At 47.5% G+C, this 19,745-nt stretch overlaps 1 protein-coding gene across 3 annotated transcripts in view; it reads left to right on the plus strand.

Moving 5' to 3' along the window:
- LOC134957733 (uncharacterized) overlaps positions 1-19,745 on the plus strand; it is a 249,114-nt gene that overhangs the window by 188,115 nt on the left and 41,254 nt on the right. For 2 of the 3 annotated variants that reach the window (XM_063939846.1, XM_063939847.1), the window contains exon 5: positions 17,325-17,503. In XM_063939846.1, the coding sequence (XP_063795916.1) occupies positions 17,325-17,503 (179 nt within the window). Of the gene's footprint in view, positions 1-17,324; positions 17,504-19,745 lie in introns of those variants that run through there. The other variant, XM_063939848.1, reaches the window with a different exon arrangement.

Below are 19,745 nucleotides of genomic sequence, written 5' to 3' on the forward strand. Positions count from 1 at the left end.
GCCAAGAGAGGGCCGGCCACCAAAACTCACAGACCGGGCAAGGAGGGCATTATTCAGAGAGGAAGCACAGAGACCAAAGGTAACCTTGAAGGAGCTGCAGAGTTCCACAGCAGAGACTGGTGTATCTGCGTATGTGACCACAATAAGCCGTACACTCCATAGAGCTGGGCTTTATGGAAGAGTGTCCAGAAAAAAGCCATTACTTAGTGTTAAAAAATAGGATTTTAATACCTACCGGTAAATCCTTTTCTCTTAGTCCGTAGAGGATGCTGGGGAATCCAAAAGGACGATGGGGCATAGACGGGATCCGCAGGAGACATGGGCACTTTAAGACTTTAATGGGCGTGAACTGGCTCCTCCCTCTATGCCCCTCCTCCAAACCTCAGTTATAGGAACTGTGCCCAGAGGAGACAGACATTTCGAGGAAAAGGATTTTGTTAAACCAAGGGTGAGATACATACCAGCTCACACCACAACACACCGTACAACATGGTATACAACTAAAACCAGTTAACAGCGTGAACCAAAGAGATCAGCAACAGGCTGACCTTTAGCACAACACAACCTTTGTGCAACATAAGCAATAACTATTTACAATTACTGCAGATAGAGTCCGCACTGGGACGGGCGCCCAGCATCCTCTACAGACTAAGAGAAAAGGATTTACCGGTAGGTATTAAAATCCTATTTTCTCCTTCGTCCTAGAGGATGCTGGGGACTCCAAAAGGACCATGGGGTTTATACCAAAGCTCCAGACCAGGCGGGAGAGTGCGGATAACTCTGCAGCACCGTTTGAGCAAACAGGAGGTCCTCATCAGCCAGGGTATCAAACTTGTAGAATTTTGCAAAAGTGTTTGAACCCGACCAAGTAGCTGCTCAGCAAAGCTGTAATGCCGAGACGCCTCGGGCAGCCGCCCAAGATGAGCCCACCTTCCTAGTGGAATGGGCTTTCACCAATTTCGGTAATGGTAATCCAGCCGTAGAATGAGCCTGCTGAATCGTATTACAGATCCAGCGTGCAATAGTCTGCTTAGAAGCAGGAGCACCAACCTTGTTGGCCACATACAGGACAAACATCGCCTTTTTTCCTAACACGAGCCGTTCTGGCTACATAAATTTTCAAAGCTCTGACCACATCAAGAGACTTGGAATCCACCAAGGCTTCAGTAGCCACAGGCACCACAATAGGTTGCTTCATGTGAAACGACGAAACCACCTTAGGCAGAAATTGTTGATGAGTTCTCAATTCAGCTCTATCCACATGGAAAATCAGATAGGGGCTTTTGTGAGACAACGCCGCCAATTCGGACACCCGCCTTGCAGACGCCAAGGCCAATAGCATGACAACTTTCCAAGTGAGAAATTTCAACTCAACCTTTTGTAAAGGTTCAAACCAATGTGACGTAAGGAACTGTAACACCACGTTAAGGTCCCACGGTGCCACTGGGGGCACAAAGGGAGGGTGGATGTGCAGCACACCCTTCACAAAAGTCTGTACTTCAGGAAGTGAGGCCAATTTCCTTTGGAAAAAATTGATAAGGCCGAAACCTGCACTTTAATGGAGCCTAACTTCAGGCCCGCATCCACACCTGCTTGCAAAAAGTGGAGAAAACGACCCAGCTGAAATTCTTCCATAGGAGCCTTCTTGGATTCCAACCAAGACACATATTTTCTCCAAATACGGTGAAAATGCTTCGCCATTACCTCCTTTCTAGCTTTAAGTAGAGTGGGGATGACTTCCCCGGGAATACCCTTTCTAGCTTGGATTTGGCGTTCAACCGCCATGCCGTCAAACGCATCCACGGTAAGTCCTGGAACACGCACGGCCCCTGCTGTAACAGGTCCTCTCTTAGAGGAAGAGGCCAGGGATCTCCTGTGAGTAATTCCTGAAGATCCGGATACCAGGCCCTCCGTGGCCAATCTGGAACAACGAGTATCGCCTGAACCCTTGTTCTTCTTATGATCCTTATCACCTTTGGGATGAGTGGAAGTGGAGGGAACACATAGACCGACTGAAACACCCACGGTGTCACCAGTGCGTCCACTGCTATTGCTTGAGGGTCCCTCGACCTGGAACAATATGCCTGAAGCTTCTTGTTGAGGCGAGACGCCATCATGTCTATTTGAGGAAGTCCCGAACGACTTGTCACTTCTGCAAAGACCTCTTGATGAAGACCCCACTCTCCTGGATGGAGATCGTGTCTGCTGAGGAAGTCTGCTTCCCAGTTGTCCACTTCTGGAAGGAAGACCGCTGACAGTGTGCTTGCATGTTTTTCCACCCAGCGAAGAATCTTGGTGTCCTCCGCCATCGCCGCTCTGCTCTTTGTTCTGCCCTGTCAGTTTACGTGCACCACGGCTGTAATGTTGTCCGACTGAATCAGGACGGGCAGGTCGCGAAGAAGATGTTCCGCTTGCCAAAGGCCGTTGTAGATGGCCCTTAACTCCAGCACGTTTATGTGCAGACAAGCTTCCCGGCTTGACCATTTCCCCTGGAAATTTTGTCCCTGTGTGACTGCTCCCCAACCTCGGAGACTCGCGTCTGTGGTCACCAGAACCCAATCCTGGATCCCAAACCTGCGACCCTCTAGAAGGTGAGAACTTTGGAGCCACTACAGGAGAGAAATCCTGGCCCTGGGTGACAGGCTTATCTTCCGGTGCATGTGCAGATGGGATCCGGACCACTCGTCCAGCAGGTCCCACTGAAAAGTACTTGCATGGAATCTGCCAAACGGAATGGCCTCGTAGGCCACCACCATTTTCCCCAGTACTCGAGTGCAGTGATGAATTGACACTCTTGGCGGTTTTAGAAGTTCCTTAACCATGTTCTGGAGTTCCTGAGCCTTTTCCAACGGGAGAAAGATCCTCTGCAGTTCCGTGTCCAGAATCATGCCCAAAAATGATAGCCGAGTTGTCGGAATCAACTGCGACATTGGTAAATTTAGGAGCCAGCATGTTGTTGCAGCACCTTCAGGGAGAGCGCAACGCTTTTTGTAAACTGCTCCCTTGATCTCGCCTTTATCAGGAGATCATCCAAGTATGGGATAATTGTGACCCCTTGCTTGTGCAGGAGCACCATAATTTCCGCCATTACTGTGGTGAAAATCCTCGGGGCCGTGGAAAGACCAAACGGCAACGTCTGAAATTGGTAGTGACAATCCTGAACAGCGAACCTCAGGAACGCCTGATGAGGAGGATATATAGGGACATGTATGTATGCATCCTTTATGTCGACTGACACCATAAAATCCCCCCTTGCCCCTCCAGACTGGAGATCACAGCTCGGAGAAATTCCATCTTGAATTTGAATCTTTTTAAATACAGGTTGAGGGATTTTAAGTTCAGAATCGGTCTGACCAAGCCATCCGGCTTCGGGACCACGAACAGGGTTGAATAAAAACCCTTTCCCCTGCTGTAATGGGGGAACCGTGACAATGACGCGCAGCACACACTACCTCTCTCTCTGGGTGAGAAACTGGTAAGGCCGATTTGAAAAATCGGTGTGGAGGCACGTCTTGGAACTCCAGTTTGTATCCTTGGGTTACAATTTCCAGCACCCAAGGATCCAGGACCGAGCGAACCCAGACTTGACCGAAGAGCTGAAGACGTGCCCCCACCTGTGCGGACTCCCGCAGAGGAGCCCCAGCGTCATGCGGTGGATTTGGTAGAAGCCGGGGAGGACTTCTGCTCCTGGAAGCTTGCCACAGCCGACGATCTTTTTCCTCTTCCCTTACCTCTGGCCGTGAGGAAGGAAGATCCACGTCCTTTTCTGAATGTATGAGACCGAAAGGACTGCATCTGGTATTGAGGCGTTTTCTTTTTGCTGTGGAGGGACAAAAAGGCAAAAAGGAAGACTTACCCGTGGTAGCTGTAGAAACCAGGTCCGCGAGGCCCTCACCAAATAAAAAATCACCTTTGAAGGGCAGGGCCTCCATAGCCTTTTTAGAATCAGCATCACCAATCCACTGATGAGTCCACAACGCCCTCCTAGCCGAGACTGCCATGGCATTGGCCCTTGATCCCAAGAAGCCAATATCTCTCGCCGCTTCCCTTAGATATATTGCTGCGTCCCTGATATGACCGTGCGTCAAAAGTACGTTATCCTTATCCAGGGTGTCTATGTCAGATGACAAGTTATCTGTCCACCTTTCAATAGCGCTACTCACCCATGCCGACGCCACAGCCAGCCTGAGCAGCGTACCCGTAGTAAAAAAAATAGATTTTAAGGTAGTTTCCTGCTTACGATCCGCAGGATCCTTTAGGGCCGCCGTGTTAGGGGACGGTAGCGCCACCTTTTTGGACAAATGCGCCAGAGCTTTGTCCACCGTGGGTGAGGATTCCCACCGTAACCTATCCTGCGAGGGAAAAGGATACGCCATAGCAATCCTCCTGGGAATCTGCAGTCTCTTGTCAGGGAATTCCCAAGCTTTTTCAAAAAGAACATTCAGTTCATGAGAGGGAGGAAACATTACCTCAGGTTTCTTTCCCTTAAACATACAGACCCTTGTGTCAGGGACAGTGGGGTCTTCTGTGATATGTAACACCTCTTTAATTGCCACAATCATGTACTGAATACTCTTGGCCACCTTAGGATGTAACTTGGCATCATCATAAACGACACTGGAGTCAGAATCCGTGTCGGTATCAGTGTTTGCTCTCTGGGTAAATGAACGTTTCTGCGACCCTGAGCCAGAGATTGTGATAAACCATCTCCCATGGATTGTCTCCATGCTTGTTCTGAGACTCAGATTTGTCCAACCTCTTATGCAATAAAGCCACACTTGCATTTAAAACATTCCACATATCTACCCAATCAGCAGTCAACGGTGCCGACTGAGTCACTCCCACATTCTGTTCAGTCTCCACACCAGCCTCCTCCTGGGAAGAGCCTCCAACCTCAGATATGTCGACACACACGCAACGACACCCCCAAACACACTGGGCTATAGGGGACAGACCCACAGTAAGGTCCTTCAGAGAGACAGAAAAGGAGTTTGCTAGCTCACACCCAGCGCCTCACCGGTCTGAAGGAATTAAATAACGCCTCAGACCTGTAAACGCTTTTATACCAAATAATCAACACCAAAATTTTGTGTGTCCCCCTTCTTTTCGTGCACCCTGTTACTTGTGTACAGCAGTGAAGGGCCAGGAGCAGCATCTCTGCAGCAAGCTGTGGAGAAAATGGCGCTGGTTAGAGCTGAAGGAGGAAGCCCTGCCCCCTACCCGGCGCACTTCGTTCCCGCTTTTATTTATACTGGCGGGGGTCTGTATACATTGCCTATGCAATGTATACCTTCATGCCAGTCTCAAATTAGGATACATTGCTGCCCAGGGTGCCCCCCCTGTGCCCTGCACCCATATAGAGCCGCTTGTGTGAGGGAGCAATGGCGCGCAGCGCTACCGTTGCGCGGTACCTCAGGAAGATCTGAAGTCTTCTGCCGCCTTTGAAGTCTTCTTGCTTCTACTACTCACCCGGCTTCTCTCTTCAGGCTCTGTGACGGCGGGGCAGCTCCGGGAACGAGCAGCTAGGCGCACCAAGTGATCAGACCCTCTGGAGCTAATGGTGTCCAGTAGCCTAAGAAGCAGAGCCTTTGAACTCACAGAAGTAGGTCTGCTTCTCTCCCCTCAGTCCCACGAAGTAGGGAGCCTGTTGCCAGCAGGTCTCCCTGAAAATAATAAACCTAACAAAAGTCTTTTTTAGAGAAACTCAGTAGAGCTCCCTTAGTGTGCACCCAGTCTCCTCTGGGTACAGAATCTAACTGAGGTCTGGAGGAGGAGCATAGAGGGAGGAGCCAGTTCACGCCCATTAAAGTCTTAAAGTGCCCATGTCTCCTGCGGATCCCGTCTATACCCCATGGTCCTTTTGGAGTCCCCAGCATCCTCTAGTATGAAGGAGAAATAAGAAGGCACGTATTGAGTTTGCCAAAAGGCATGTGGACGACTCCCCAAATGTATGGAGGAAGGTGCTCTGGTCAGATGAGACTAAAATTTAACTTTAAGGCCACCAAGGAAAACGCTATGTCTGGCGTAAACCCAACACATCCCATCACCCAAGAACGCCATACCCACAGTGAAACATGGTGGTGGCAGCATCATGCTGTGGGGATGTTTTTCAGCAGCAGGAACTGGGAAACTGTTTTGAGTCGAGGGAAAGATGGATGGTGCTAAATACAGGGATATTCTTGAGCAAAACCTGTTTCAGTCTGCCTGTGATTTGAGACTGGGATGGAAGTTCATCTTCCAGCAGGACAATGACCTGAAGCATATTGCTAAAGCAACACTCGGGTGGTTTAAGGGGAAACATTTAAATGTTTTGGAATGGCCTTGTCAAAGCCCAGATTGAGAATTTGTGGTCAGACTTGAAGATTGCTGTTCACAAGCGGTAACCATCCAACATGAAGGAGCTGAAGAAGTTTTGCCTTGAGGAATGGGCAAAAATCCCAGTGGCAAGATGTGGCAAGCTCATAGAGACTTATTCAAAGCGACTTGCAGCTGTAATTGCCGCAAAAGGTGGCTCTACAAATTACTGACTTTAGGGGGGTGAATAGTTATGCACACTGAAGGTTTCTGTTATTTTGTCCTATTTGTTGTTTGCTTCACAATAAATAAATAAAAAACATCTTCAAAGTTGTAGGCATGTTCTGTGAATTAAATGATGCAACCTTAAAACAATCCATTTTAATTCCAGGTTGTGAGGCAACAAAACATGAAAAATGCAAAGGGGGTGAATACTTTAGCAAGGCACTGTATAGTACCAGACAGAAGGGGTCTCTGGCCTTCTATTGTGTATGTAAATACACAGCTAGGGAGGCCAATCCCGGGATCGGGATCGGCGGGATCCCGGGATTTGGGCCCAAAAATGCCGGGATTTGAATCCCGGGATTGGAGCTTCCAATGCCGGGATTCAAGGGATTACAGTGCGCATGTGCGGGAGGGTGGGCGTAAGTAATGACACTTACTATTAGGCGGGCGGCCGCGGCAGCCATGGACAATCTGAACGCGGCAGCACTTCAATGTAGCTCCGGCCACCAGCCAATCAGAGCTGGCGGCTCAGCAGCCAATCAGGGAAGCTGCCGCAGCAGCGGCAGCCAATCAGGAGCCACTGCTGCGACCGCTTCCCTGATTGGCTGCCGGTCCGCCAGCTCTGGTTGGCTGGCGGCCGGCGCTTCATTTGAAATGCTCCCGCGTTCAGTGAGTCCATGGCTGCCGCGGCCGCCCGCCTAACAGTAAGTATCATTACTTACACCCACCCTCCCTCTCGCGCCGCTACCAACCCTTCCGCGCCGCTACCTACATCATCCCACCCACACCACTACCTACACCCTCCCTACCTCCCGCACCGCTACCTACACCCTCCCTACCTCCCGCACCACTACCTACACCCTCCCTACCTCCCGCACCACTACCTACACCCTCCCTCCAGCGCTGCTCCCTACAACCTTCACTGGTCCCTACTGTAATCCCGGGATCCCGGGAATCCCGGGATTGACCGTTTTTCAATCCCGAATCCCGGGATTGAAAAAACGGCCCGGGATTGGCCTCACTATACACAGCATTAGGTATACATGGGTGGGGTCCTGGGGTGCACACTGGAAATGAGAGGTGCGACCCTGTGGAGACCTTTCAATAGTACTGCATACAAAGACAAGTTTGCAGGTGAACAATTCAAACACTACCAATTTATTAATAATAATCATTGCAATGATGCGCAATTCCGACCCGATTGATGCGCTGCGATAAACTGCAGCGAGCGATCGGGTCGGAATGACCCCCAAAGTTCCCTGTTCCATCACGTTTAGTTCTGTTGCATGTGCTCTAAAATGCTGATCGCAAGTCATTCTGTGGCATGATTTCAGTAGTGATGTTGGCAGCAGCAGCAGGAGGAAGTTCATTCTGCACTCCATTACAGAAGTGCTTTCTGAACATATATAATATGATCTGGCCAGGTAATGCACTCCAGACTGCGGTCATATAACATACGTTAGTGCTGGGCAAGTGGTTAAATCAAGTCCCTTGTTGTCACTTCCTCCTTCAAAACAAAGTCAAAATATCCCCCTTTCTCACTTAGGACATTATGAAAACTCTTATTCAATTTCTCTTATCTCCTGCCTTGACTTCTGCAACCCCCTATACCAGAGATTTTCAACCTTTTACAACTCGCGGCAAACTGAACAAGATTTAAATATTGCCAAGGCACATTCAAATATTATGGTGATCAGGGCCAGTTCTGGCGCTCTGTGCGCCCCGGCGGCAATAGGGGGCGTGGCTTCGTACAGGGGGCGTAGCGTCTAGTTTCCCTTCACAGCGGCAGCGGCCAGCAGCAGCAGGGGGGCAGCGGGCAGCGGGGGGCACACAGCAGCAGCGGATCTTGCCCTGGTGCGGCGCCCTCCGGATGGCGCCCTGCACCCTCTGGAAGGCGGCGCCCCGGGCAAAAGTCCTGCTTGCCCGTGGCAAGATCCGCTACTGATGGTGATGCATGGTGCAGTTGCGTGTCCTAGGATGTCATGTCGCAGTTTCTCCATAGGTAACACCTGAGCCACATCTGAGAAAGCCAGAAGAGCCCGACGCTGCCAGGGCCCAAAATTAGAACTGGCTCTGCAACCACTAAATCCACCAGTATTGATCGTTAAAGGGCCTCAGTAGCAGCAAAACACTGACGGACCTGGCTGTGCTTCTTTGGCGGCACACCTGGATACTGCTCAGGGCACACTAGTGTGCCATGGCACAGTGGTTGAAAAACACTGCCCTATACAGTATCTGCCCTTTCTCTTACTCAGAGGAATTTAAATGAGGAGTTGGCTCATGTGCAGCCTCTGTCCTGCTCTCCTCATTCTCTAGCCAGCAGCACACTAGACTTTGAGCACTAGGGTCACTATTAGTCCCTAGCATTGTGCCAGAGTCTAGTGTGCATGCCCAAATCTCTGAGTAAATAGCGTGGTGGTTACTTTCCTACAGTGCTTTCTGCAGCACTACTGCCGCTGATGTGGGACCCTGGAGGGGTAAGAATAAAAGAATTGGGTACAGCGTGTGCGGTGTGGTCCCCCTGTACTCAGGGGCCTGTATGCACTGCACACCCTGCACCCATTATAGCTACATCACTGCTCTTACTGATATTTCCCCTATACAATCCATCCATCAGTTAATGATGTGCAAGATGGTTGTCCTCTCTCACTGCTCCACATTCTTTGTACCACTCTTTAAAGCCCTATACTTGCTCCATATTTCCTCACCTCCAAACTCAACAATTTCTTCCCTTCACACATCTCTTACCTCATCATGAGATACACATACCTCATCATGAGATACACTATCTCTCACCCTCTGCTATATATGCCTCTGATCAATGCCTCTCCTCCACTCAGAAAGCCATCTGTCAATCTAGCCAGTGTTTCTTACTCCTTATGGATAAGCAGGTCCGGACTGACCATCTGGCACTTCTGGCAAATGCCAGAAGGGCCAATGGGCAGGTGGGCCGGTCCGGTCTTACAGAGAGTGAGGAAGGCTGCACGCAGCGCAGCCTCTGGCTTTCTGGTTTAGCCATCCCCCGGTCTCCATGGAAATGGGGGCGCGTCGTGAGTCCACGCCCCCAGACTCGCGGCACCCCCCCGCCCCCAGCAAGCATTGCCATAGAAATGGGGGCATGCCACGAGTCCATGCCCCCTTGACTTGCGGTACACCCCCATACATCGTGACGGCGCACCCCCTGCGACGTGCATTCACAAATGCCTGGGCAGAAACGGAGGCCCAGTCCATCGCTGTGGATAAGCTTACCATACTATCACTTTAAACCGGGATGCTCATGGATAACACAGGTCTAGGTAAAACCAGGTGAAATGTAGGCTTGAAGTCATCCAGCCACAGAGCCTGTGTACTTCATGAGCGTCTCAGTGTAAAGGGTTAATATGGTAAGCCTACTTATGGAACTCCCAACCCTGCCTTACCAGACTCTCTCTGAATATTTTATGCACTCCACCTGATACTCTACATGATGTACCAGATCTACTTACATGCTTATTCCATGTCCTTAGCTCCTATTGTCTAAGCATTGCCCTCTTATTCTAGCTCACAAGCAGTACCCTATCTACCTTATGTCTCACATCTGTATCAGACTTGTAATTTATATGTGCTTGTTCTGTATTTTATATGATTTGTAATGTTGGCTGTCTGGTGCTATAGAATTTCCTGACACCTTACAAATAAACAATGCTGATGCATGTTGTCCAATGACAGCCAGTGACCTAGGCCTTATAGCTTTCTGTGGTGGAAAATAACTGTTTCCAGTTCTCAGTTTTGATTTTATAGCAAACACCAAAATCCAGAGATTCCATTCTGGTCTGAGGACCTCCCACCCACTGTCTTTGCAAGATCCAGTGTGATTTCCAATATGCCGATGTAGCTATGCTCATCTTACTGTGATGCACCACACTGCATCACGGCATGTTGCATGGCGTGCCAGGCTGCGTCAGTTCGCAGTCGTCCATCACCGTCTGCCAATAGTCACGGCCTGGCATGCCTTGTAGCAAGCCGTGTTGCTGCATGCTGCATCGCAGCAAAGAAGATCATGGCTACATCTTTATTGAAGCAAACTGCAGTTTCATCTGTGTATGACTTAAATTCTAACTGCATTCACTTTGCATCAATTTTGACATTGCCAGCAGCATTCTGAAGTGTTAACAATTTGTAAAATACAATTTAATTCAATCAGAAGGGTTATTAAAAGTTCAATCCCACAGTGGCAATTTTTCTTATTAAACAGCAAGTTTTGTATTATGATAATAAAATTAATATTATAATTTCCAGAAGACTCTCCTTTGCGTACATGTTCCTTTTGAAAATCCTGATCTCCGTGACAAATTTGTATAACTGCCCTGCAAAAAATGTGTCTCTCCTATGCCAATTAGTCAAGAAGCTCTACGTTAGTCACTTCATAGCATAAAAAGGGGAATGGTGGAGTTTTATACTAGGAACTTCCCAGCGCTGAAAGTGGGGTGGTACGGAGTATCATTAAGAAATATGGTGGTGGTACTCAGTACCACCAGCCCACAGCTGTATATAATTTATAAGGGGCAGTTTTGTGTGTGGGACATAAAATGGTGTCGGTGGCATAACTGTGTGTGGCATAATATGTAATAGGCATTACTGTGTGTGGTATAACATGTAAGGGATTACAGTGTGTGGCATAATGTTTAATGGGCATTATGGTGTGTGGCATAATTTGTAATGGGTGTTTATGGTATGTGGCATAATGTGTAATGGGCATTACGGTGTGTGTCATATTGTGTAATAAGCATTACGGTGTCTGGCATAATCTGTAATGTGTATAACAGTGTGTGGCATAATGTGTAATGGGCATTACGGTGGTTGGCATAATGTGTAATAAGCATTACGGTTTGTGGCATAATGTGAAATGGGCATTACGGTATTTGGCATAATGTGTAAGGGGCATTACGGTGTGTGGCATAATGTGGCCATGCCCCTATTGTTATGTAGCCACTCCCCTAGTTTTGTGTGACCATTCCCCCTCATAACACATGACCACGCCCATTTTTACTATCAGTACCACAAAGATAAAATTTGTACTTACACCACTGGAACTTCCAAAAGTATTTCGGCTCACTACATTATATGTCACTGTTATTACGGTTAATAACAACATGCCTCCCAAATTCCCTGGTTCAGACAGAACAATTATGAGGGCACATCAGCAGTCGGGGGATACTGTGCATCGAAGTTTCCCACGCCGCACACATTACACCCATGTTTTTATTACTTACCTTTCCAGAGACCTGCGTCAGAGCTGCACCTGTGGTGCAAAAATCACAGCCAAAATGGTCGGCGCGCATGCGTAGTAGAGATTTAGACTCCGGAACAGGGCAGGCGCCATGTCTCTGGAGTTCGCGCATGTGCAGTAGACTCTGCCATTATGCCAGCGTCTACTGCACCGCTAACAGGAGGGGGCCCACCCTCAGCCTGCATCCGCCCCTCCTCTTTTGAAACACCCCTGCATTGGGCGCAAGTGTCCAATGTTTTCCCTCTGTGCCTGCTTTTTAATGGTTACAGCTGGGGGACACTTATAGGAATTGCATGGAGATCCATGCAATTTCTGTAGGTCAGTGTCTGCCACTGTGTCTAAAGACAGTTACAGACACCAGCAGCCATAGTCCCTTGGACATTCTGCAATGTCTGATGATGTGACCAATGGTGTGCCGATAGTGCAACTTTGCACGCAGATTGTCAAATTTGCGCTGCAGTCGGTGGGCATCTCAATAGGTTGCCCACTGGCCATGGCCTTAACATAAAGATGGAGTAGTGGCTGTGATAACATTTGCAGCCTCCACTGCAACTGCACCCACCTCTTAATATTCCCCCGCCCCCCTCCCCAATGTCTATATCTCCTTTGCAGTCATGTCATCCTAGTGAACGAGATCAAAAGTTAGGCGGTATGGCAATCCCACAACATAATGTTTTAGGGGTATTACACCTTTAAGTACATAGGGCAGCTAACATGCGCCTAACATTTGGTTTGTTCAATACCCATGGTTTTTTATCAATGCTTTTATCAATGTTTTTCAATGATCGTATGTATGACCCTTCATGACAGAAACTCAGTTGCTCATAATGTATAATATTTCATTTAAATATATTTTAAATGCATGAGTTACATTTTCCAGCGCTAATAATGAATGATTAATATTCAGTAAGTCATGTAAAATATTCATGAAAGCATCTCAGCATGCATAGAATATGCAAAACCACATGCAGACATATTTACATCAGCAGTAACTGTTGCAAGTCCACTCATGAGAAGTTTTATCTATCATTGTACAGCATATATTATGGTGCATGCTGAGGCAGAGGGAAAAGCTATATTGCTATGGGATACAACCTAATGTGTCACAAGAGCCTGTTCATCATTGTAGTTATGTTAAATCAAAGTATCATACCCATTCATCATATTGGTAATGCAGGATATATCACGGACATCTCTTACGTATTTTACTTAACCAAAGTAGCAATTCTCTAATTTATTAAGTGTTGAAAACCCTAACTCAGAAATGCTTTAATTAGCACTGATGAGCATGAACAGTTGTTCTAAATCAGACAGCTTGTGGGACGGGGGAATCTTGATAGGCCCCTCCCTGCTAAGGCTGCTACTCCTCCAACACTACTACTTTGCTCCATGCCATGAACAAAGGACGATGTTTAGTTAGACTAGTATTGGCATCTTACCCTTCTGAAGACATCCCTGATACGGGAAGAAATGCGTCAGAGTAATCCTAGTACTGCCATGTGCAAATGGAACTGGTAATAGCAGCTGCAGAAGGAGCATCAGACATGTGACTGCTCTACCCACCACCAGGGCCGCCACCAGGGAAGTCCTGTGCCCGGACAGAGAGGGGGCCCGCCCCTGGTTCCTACCGTATAATAGTGTGCCTGTGAGCACTTTTTCTTTCGTCATAAGCACTGCACTCAGGGCAAATCAGTGCTTGACAAGCAATGCTTTGCAATGAGGATTTTAGATTGATTGTAAAGCCTGCCACAGTCTGGATGAATCGAGTGCTGAATGAAGCACATGAGCCTGCACCCCTGCTAAGACCCCTGGGACAGCGACTGTATATCACTTTTATAGGCTGCATAGTTCATTGTGGTGATGGAGAGCGAGGTTCCCAGCACTGACGTTCCAAAGGGGTGGAGTGCTGTGGCTGAATACCACACCTTAGGGATAAGATGTGGGGGGGGGGTCCTGGGCCCAACAAATTCTGAAGGCAGCCCTGTCCGTCACAAGGATACCAGCGCTTACAGGGAAATCTTGAGTGATGTTAATCACACGGGAAGCTACACCAGCTCCAGGGTATCAGCGTCCATGGGGATACTCGAAGTGTCTTGCTGACACTGCATCATTAGCAGGCTGAACTTGTCTTGTGTGCTTCCGAAATGTAACACCTACGGACAGGGGCGTAAGTTCATACCCAGTACCCAGAGGCAAAATAAAAGGTGATGTCCCCCTCCCCAGCATACGACGATGCATGCACAGTAGCACAGCTGAGGGCGCAAAGGAGGAAGTAATGTCATTGCATTGTAATCACTTTACTTCTCAGTAATCGCCGGGATGGGCTCCTATCAGAGCCATGTCCCTGCAACTCACCAATAGTACATCTGGGTCCTAAAAAATCCTTATTGATGTGAATTGCAACAATAAGGAATCTTTATTTTCATAGGGCTGCCCTCAAATGATAATAAATAGAGCCCTAAAAGTTTTACTTTAACAATTAGTGCACACACTCACCCCCACAGGAAAACAAACACACTGGGGTATATTTACTAAGCTCCCGATTTTGACCGAGATGCCGTTTTTTCATCAAAGTGTCATCTCGGTCAATCTCGGTCATTTACTAAACACTAATCACGGCAGTGATGAGGGCATTCGTAATTTTTTGCTAGTTCAGGTAAAAAATTACGAATGAATACACCATCGGTCAAATTACGCCTGTTTAGATACGAATCTCGGTCATTTACTAAGCAAAAAAACACAAAACACTGCCGTGAAAAATTACAATTCGCAAAAAAGTCCTAAAAAAAAACAGACCTGCTTTTTTTATTCGTGATTTGAGATGCATGCTGGGATCCATGAGATCCGTGCATGTATATCAATGGGAAGGGGTGGGAAAGTGTTTTTTTTTGTTAAAAAAAATTGCGTGGGGTCCCCCCTCCTAAGCATAACCAGCCTCGGGCTCTTTGAGCCGATCCTGGTTGCAGAAATATGGGGAAAAAAATGACAGGGGTTCCCCCATATTTAAGCAACCAGCATCGGGCTCTGCGCCTGGTCCTGGTCCCAAAAATACGGGGGACAAAAAGAGTAGGGGTCCCCCGTATTTTTAAAACCAGCACCGGGCTCCACTAGCTGGACAGATAATGCCACAGCCGGGGGTCACTTTTATACAGCGCCCTGCGGCCGTGGCATCAAAAATCCAACTAGTCACCCCTGGCCGGGGTACCCTGGGGGAGTGGGGACCCCTTCAATCAAGGGGTCCCCCCCCCCCAGCCACCCAAGGGCCAGGGGTGAAGCCCGAGGCTGTCCCCCCCCATCCAATGGGCTGCGGATGGGAGGGCTGATAGCCTTTGTTGTAAAATAAAAGATATTGTTTTTAGTAGCAGTACTACAAGTCCCAGCAAGCCTCCCCCGCATGCTTGTACTTGGAGAACCACAAGTACCAGCATGCGGCGGAAAAACGGGCCCGCTGGTACCTGTAGTACTACCACTAAAAAAATACCCAAAAAAACACAAGACACACACACCGTGAAAGTATAATTTTATTACATACACACACATACATACATACATACTTGCCTTATGTTCCCACGCAGGTCGGTCCTCTTCTCCAGTAGAATCCAAGGGGTACCTGTTGAAGAAATTCTACTCACCAGATCCAGTGGTCCAGGCTCCTCGGCAAATCCAGGGATAATCCACGTACTTGAATAAAACAAAAAAACGGTTGCCCGACCACGAACTGAAAGGTGACCCATGTTTGCACATGGGTCACCTTCCCACGAATGCCAGAAACCCACTTTGCCTTCTGGCTAAGTGGGTTTCTTCAGCCAATCAGGGAGTGCCACGTTGTAGCACTCTCCTGATCAGCTGTGTGCTGCTGTCCTCACTGACAGGCAGCACGCGGCAGTGTTACAATGTAGCGCCTATGCGCTACATTGTAACCAATGATGTGAACTTTCTGCTCAGCGGTGACGTCACTTTAGGTCAACCGCAGGGCAGAAAGTTCCCATCATTGGTTACAATGTAGCGCATAGGCGCTACATTGTAACACTGCCGTGTGCCGCCTGTCAGTGAAGACAGGAGCACACAGCTGATCAGGAGAGTGCTACAACGTGGCACTCCCTGATTGGCTGAAGAAACCCACTTAGCCAGAAGGCAAAGTGGGTTTCTGGCATTCGTGGGAAGGTGACCCATGTGCAAACATGGGTCACCTTTCAGTTCGTGGTCGGGCAACCGTTTTTTTGTTTTATTCAAGTACGTGGATTATCCCTGGATTTGCCGAGGAGCCTGGACCCCTGGATCTCGTGAGTAGAATTTATTCAACAGGTACCCCTTGGATTCTACTGGAGAAGAGGACCGACCTGCGTGGGAACATAAGGTAAGTATGTATGTATGTATGTATGTGTGTATGTATGTAATAAAATTATACTTTCACGGTGTGTGTGTCTTGTGTTTTTTTGGGTATTTTTTTAGTGGTAGTACTACAGGTACCAGCGGGCCCGTTTTTCCGCCGCATGCTGGTACTTGTGGTTCTCCAAGTACCAGCATGCGGGGGAGGCTTGCTGGGACTTGTAGTACTGCTACTAAAAACAATATCTTTTATTTTACAACAAAGGCTATCAGCCCTCCCATCCGCAGCCCATTGGATGGGGGGGGACAGCCTCGGGCTTCACCCCTGGCCCTTGGGTGGCTGGGGGGGGGGGACCCCTTGATTGAAGGGGTTCCCACTCCCCCAGGGTACCCCGGCCAGGGGTGACTAGTTGGATTTTTGATGCCACGGCCGCAGGGCGCTGTATAAAAGTGACCCCCGGCTGTGGCATTATCTGTCCAGCTAGTGGAGCCCGGTGCTGGTTTTAAAAATACGGGGGACCCCTACTCTTTTTGTCCCCCGTATTTTTGGGACCAGGACCAGGCGCAGAGCCCGATGCTGGTTGCTTAAATATGGGGGAACCCCTGTCATTTTTTTCCACATATTTCTGCAACCAGGATCGGCTCAAAGAGCCCGAGGCTGGTTATGCTTAGGAGGGGGGACCCCACGCATTTTTTTCTAAAAAATTACATTGTTTACTTTAAAAAAAAAAAAAAACCCAGCACGGATCACACAAATCCGGCCGAGATTGATTGTAAAAAAAAACGGCAGTGTTTTGCTAATCACTGCCGTTAAATTAGGTAAAAAAACACGAATGACATCGACATCGGAAGAAAAGAAAAACACGAATACGACAGCTTAGTAAATTAGTCGTAATCAATTCAAAAAGTTGCAGTTTTACACTGCCGATGTCATTCGTGATTGAACTTTGACCTATTTTCGGAAATTACGAATCTTAGTAAATATACCCCACTGGGTATGAACTTCTGTCCCCAGTGGGAAAAAAAATAGGATGGCATGAAACTACACTACGCAAAACGGATGCTCGTCAGGAGCACTGTGAGGAGACATGAAAATATATGAATTGCTTTGAATTGTAAGTGAAAGTGATGCTAAGCGTAGCAAGATTTAAAACTACAATAGCGCATTTATAATTAAATTGCTGTCCTATTTTTTTTGTTGCTACAGAGAAATCAATCAGCACCGAGGCATGTTACTTCCTCACAGAGCCAGCTGAGACACATATCGGACGCAAGTAAGGACTCGGTGCCTTCCGGAAGCCAGGTCACATTGGGACTAATGTTGAATGCCATTAAAAACGGGATCAAGCAGGATCAAGTCAGAGTCATGCTTGGGCAAACAAACAGGTCAGTGATTGAGAAAGTAATATTAATACTGTATATATGTTACATTATAGGGAATGCAAATCCAAATTTACAAAAGGTGAACTGAACTACAAAAAGCTAAAAAGACAGCTAAATAAATGTACTGTATATTGAGCAAGAAACTTAAAGGCCTGTACACACTGGGCAATAGCACTGGACGATATGAATGATAATCTTTTTTGAAAGCGCTATCGTTCATATCGTCCAGTGTGTACGCTTGAACGATGAAAGCACCCATGAGTCGTTCAAGTTCATCTACGATCTATCTAACATGTAGTTCAATTTTGACAATATCATTGAGCTGCATGATTGGTGAATGCAGGGTATGACGTCACTGAACGATAACATTCATTGATATCATTCAGCGTGTATGCGCTATACCGTTGAATGATATAGCGCTCATTGCACGTTAGGCATGTCACCCAGTGTGTACATGGCTTAAGTTACAGCACATTACTTTGATTTTTGTTCTTCTTTAATTTATTATTACTTATTTAGGAAGATCTGTCTTTGCAAATGCATATACAGTCTATAACTTCAGTGCACAAGAGTCCAGATCTATAAATGGAGCTATGGCACTATGCAACAGAGGATTGAAAAATAAAAAATGATTTACTGTACTGTAGGCGTCTTTACCAGTACATGTTTTTTTAGGTAGCCACTGTATATCAAACATTAGCTAGCTCTTTAATGCTCAGCCAGCAGATAATGCTGTAGATGTCCCTATCTTAGTTGAGTGAACACATATACACAGAGATCCACCACCATGAATCACACCCTTATACATAATGCTCCCAGTAGTAGTGCCGCTTATAAATATAATGCCCCCAGGAGTGGCACTACTTATACAGATAATGGGGTCAATTTTCTAAGATGGGAGTTCTATTAAAGATGGGATGTTGCCCATAGCACCCAATCAGATGCTACTTCTCATTTATCTAGCACCTTCTCGAAGATAATACCTGAAATCTGATTGGTTGCTATGGGCAACATCCCATCTTAAATAAAACTTCCATCTTAGTAAATTTATTCCATTGCCTCCAGTAGTGGCTCCGCTTATACTGTACATAATGCCTCCAGCAGTGGTGCCACTTACATATAATGCCCCCAGTAGTGGTGGCATTTATACATAATACTTCCAAAAGTGGCGCCGCTTATACATAATGCCCCCAGTAGTGGCGCCATTTATACATAATGCTCTCAGTTGTGGTGCCGCTTAGACATAATGCCCACAGTAGTAGCACCGCTTATACATAATGCTCCCAGTAGTTGCGCAGCTTATACACATAATGCCCCCCAGTAGTGGTGCCGCTTATACGTAATGCTCCCCGTAGTGGTGCCGCTTATACATAATGTCCGCAGTAGTGGCAGCACTTATACATAATGCTCCTAGTGGTGGCGACGATTACATATAATGCCCCCAGTAGTGGCTTCACTTTCCGGGGCGTGGCTTCACGGGTCAGGTGCGTGGCTTCGCGTCCCTACCACCGTTTTTGACATATAGGGGTCCGGGGGATGCGGCCTGGCCCCAGAGACCGGAATTTCTTCAGTGCCGGCTTCAACATGGTGACAGGAGCCGGGTTGCTGCACGTACTATTACAGTGCAGCACCAAACTCCTGTCACTGAGCAGGAGTCGGCACTTTGGTGTCACCCCTCGGCGGGTGACACCCGGGTGTGGGCCGAACCCCCCGCACCCAACTTCTGAGGCAACTGCTCATAGTATCCACACATGCTGAAATGTCATCCAAGCCCTATTAACCATTATCCTGACTTTCTACAGCAGCCACTGTCATTTGGATGGTGCCATTTGCCCTAACAAGCCCTCTTGGAAGGTCCACACAATTCACCACAGAGCTGGTAAATACATTCAAGGTGGTCTATGTTTCCAGGACTCAGAATTGCATACCAATTAAAACAGTCCAGATCACAGGAACCAAGCAATTTATTATTTGATTTTTCAGTCTAAGCTGTGCTAGTAGTGCTATTTTTTTTTATAAATCTGTTGCAATAGTATGATAGATATATATATATATATATTTAAATGTGATCAAGATACATAAGGGTATATGCAATTGCGGTCGAATACCGTCTGGAATTCGACCGTTTTTAAATTCAACACAATTCGACAGTCAGACACCCTCCCGCCGGGACCCGAATTCGACATATTCAATAGAAAACAGATTCGACAGTCCCGCTGTCGAAAAATGGACCAATTGACGATAG

This window comes from Pseudophryne corroboree, chromosome 9, assembly GCF_028390025.1.
Source record: "Pseudophryne corroboree isolate aPseCor3 chromosome 9, aPseCor3.hap2, whole genome shotgun sequence".
Taxonomy (NCBI): domain Eukaryota; kingdom Metazoa; phylum Chordata; class Amphibia; order Anura; family Myobatrachidae; genus Pseudophryne; species Pseudophryne corroboree.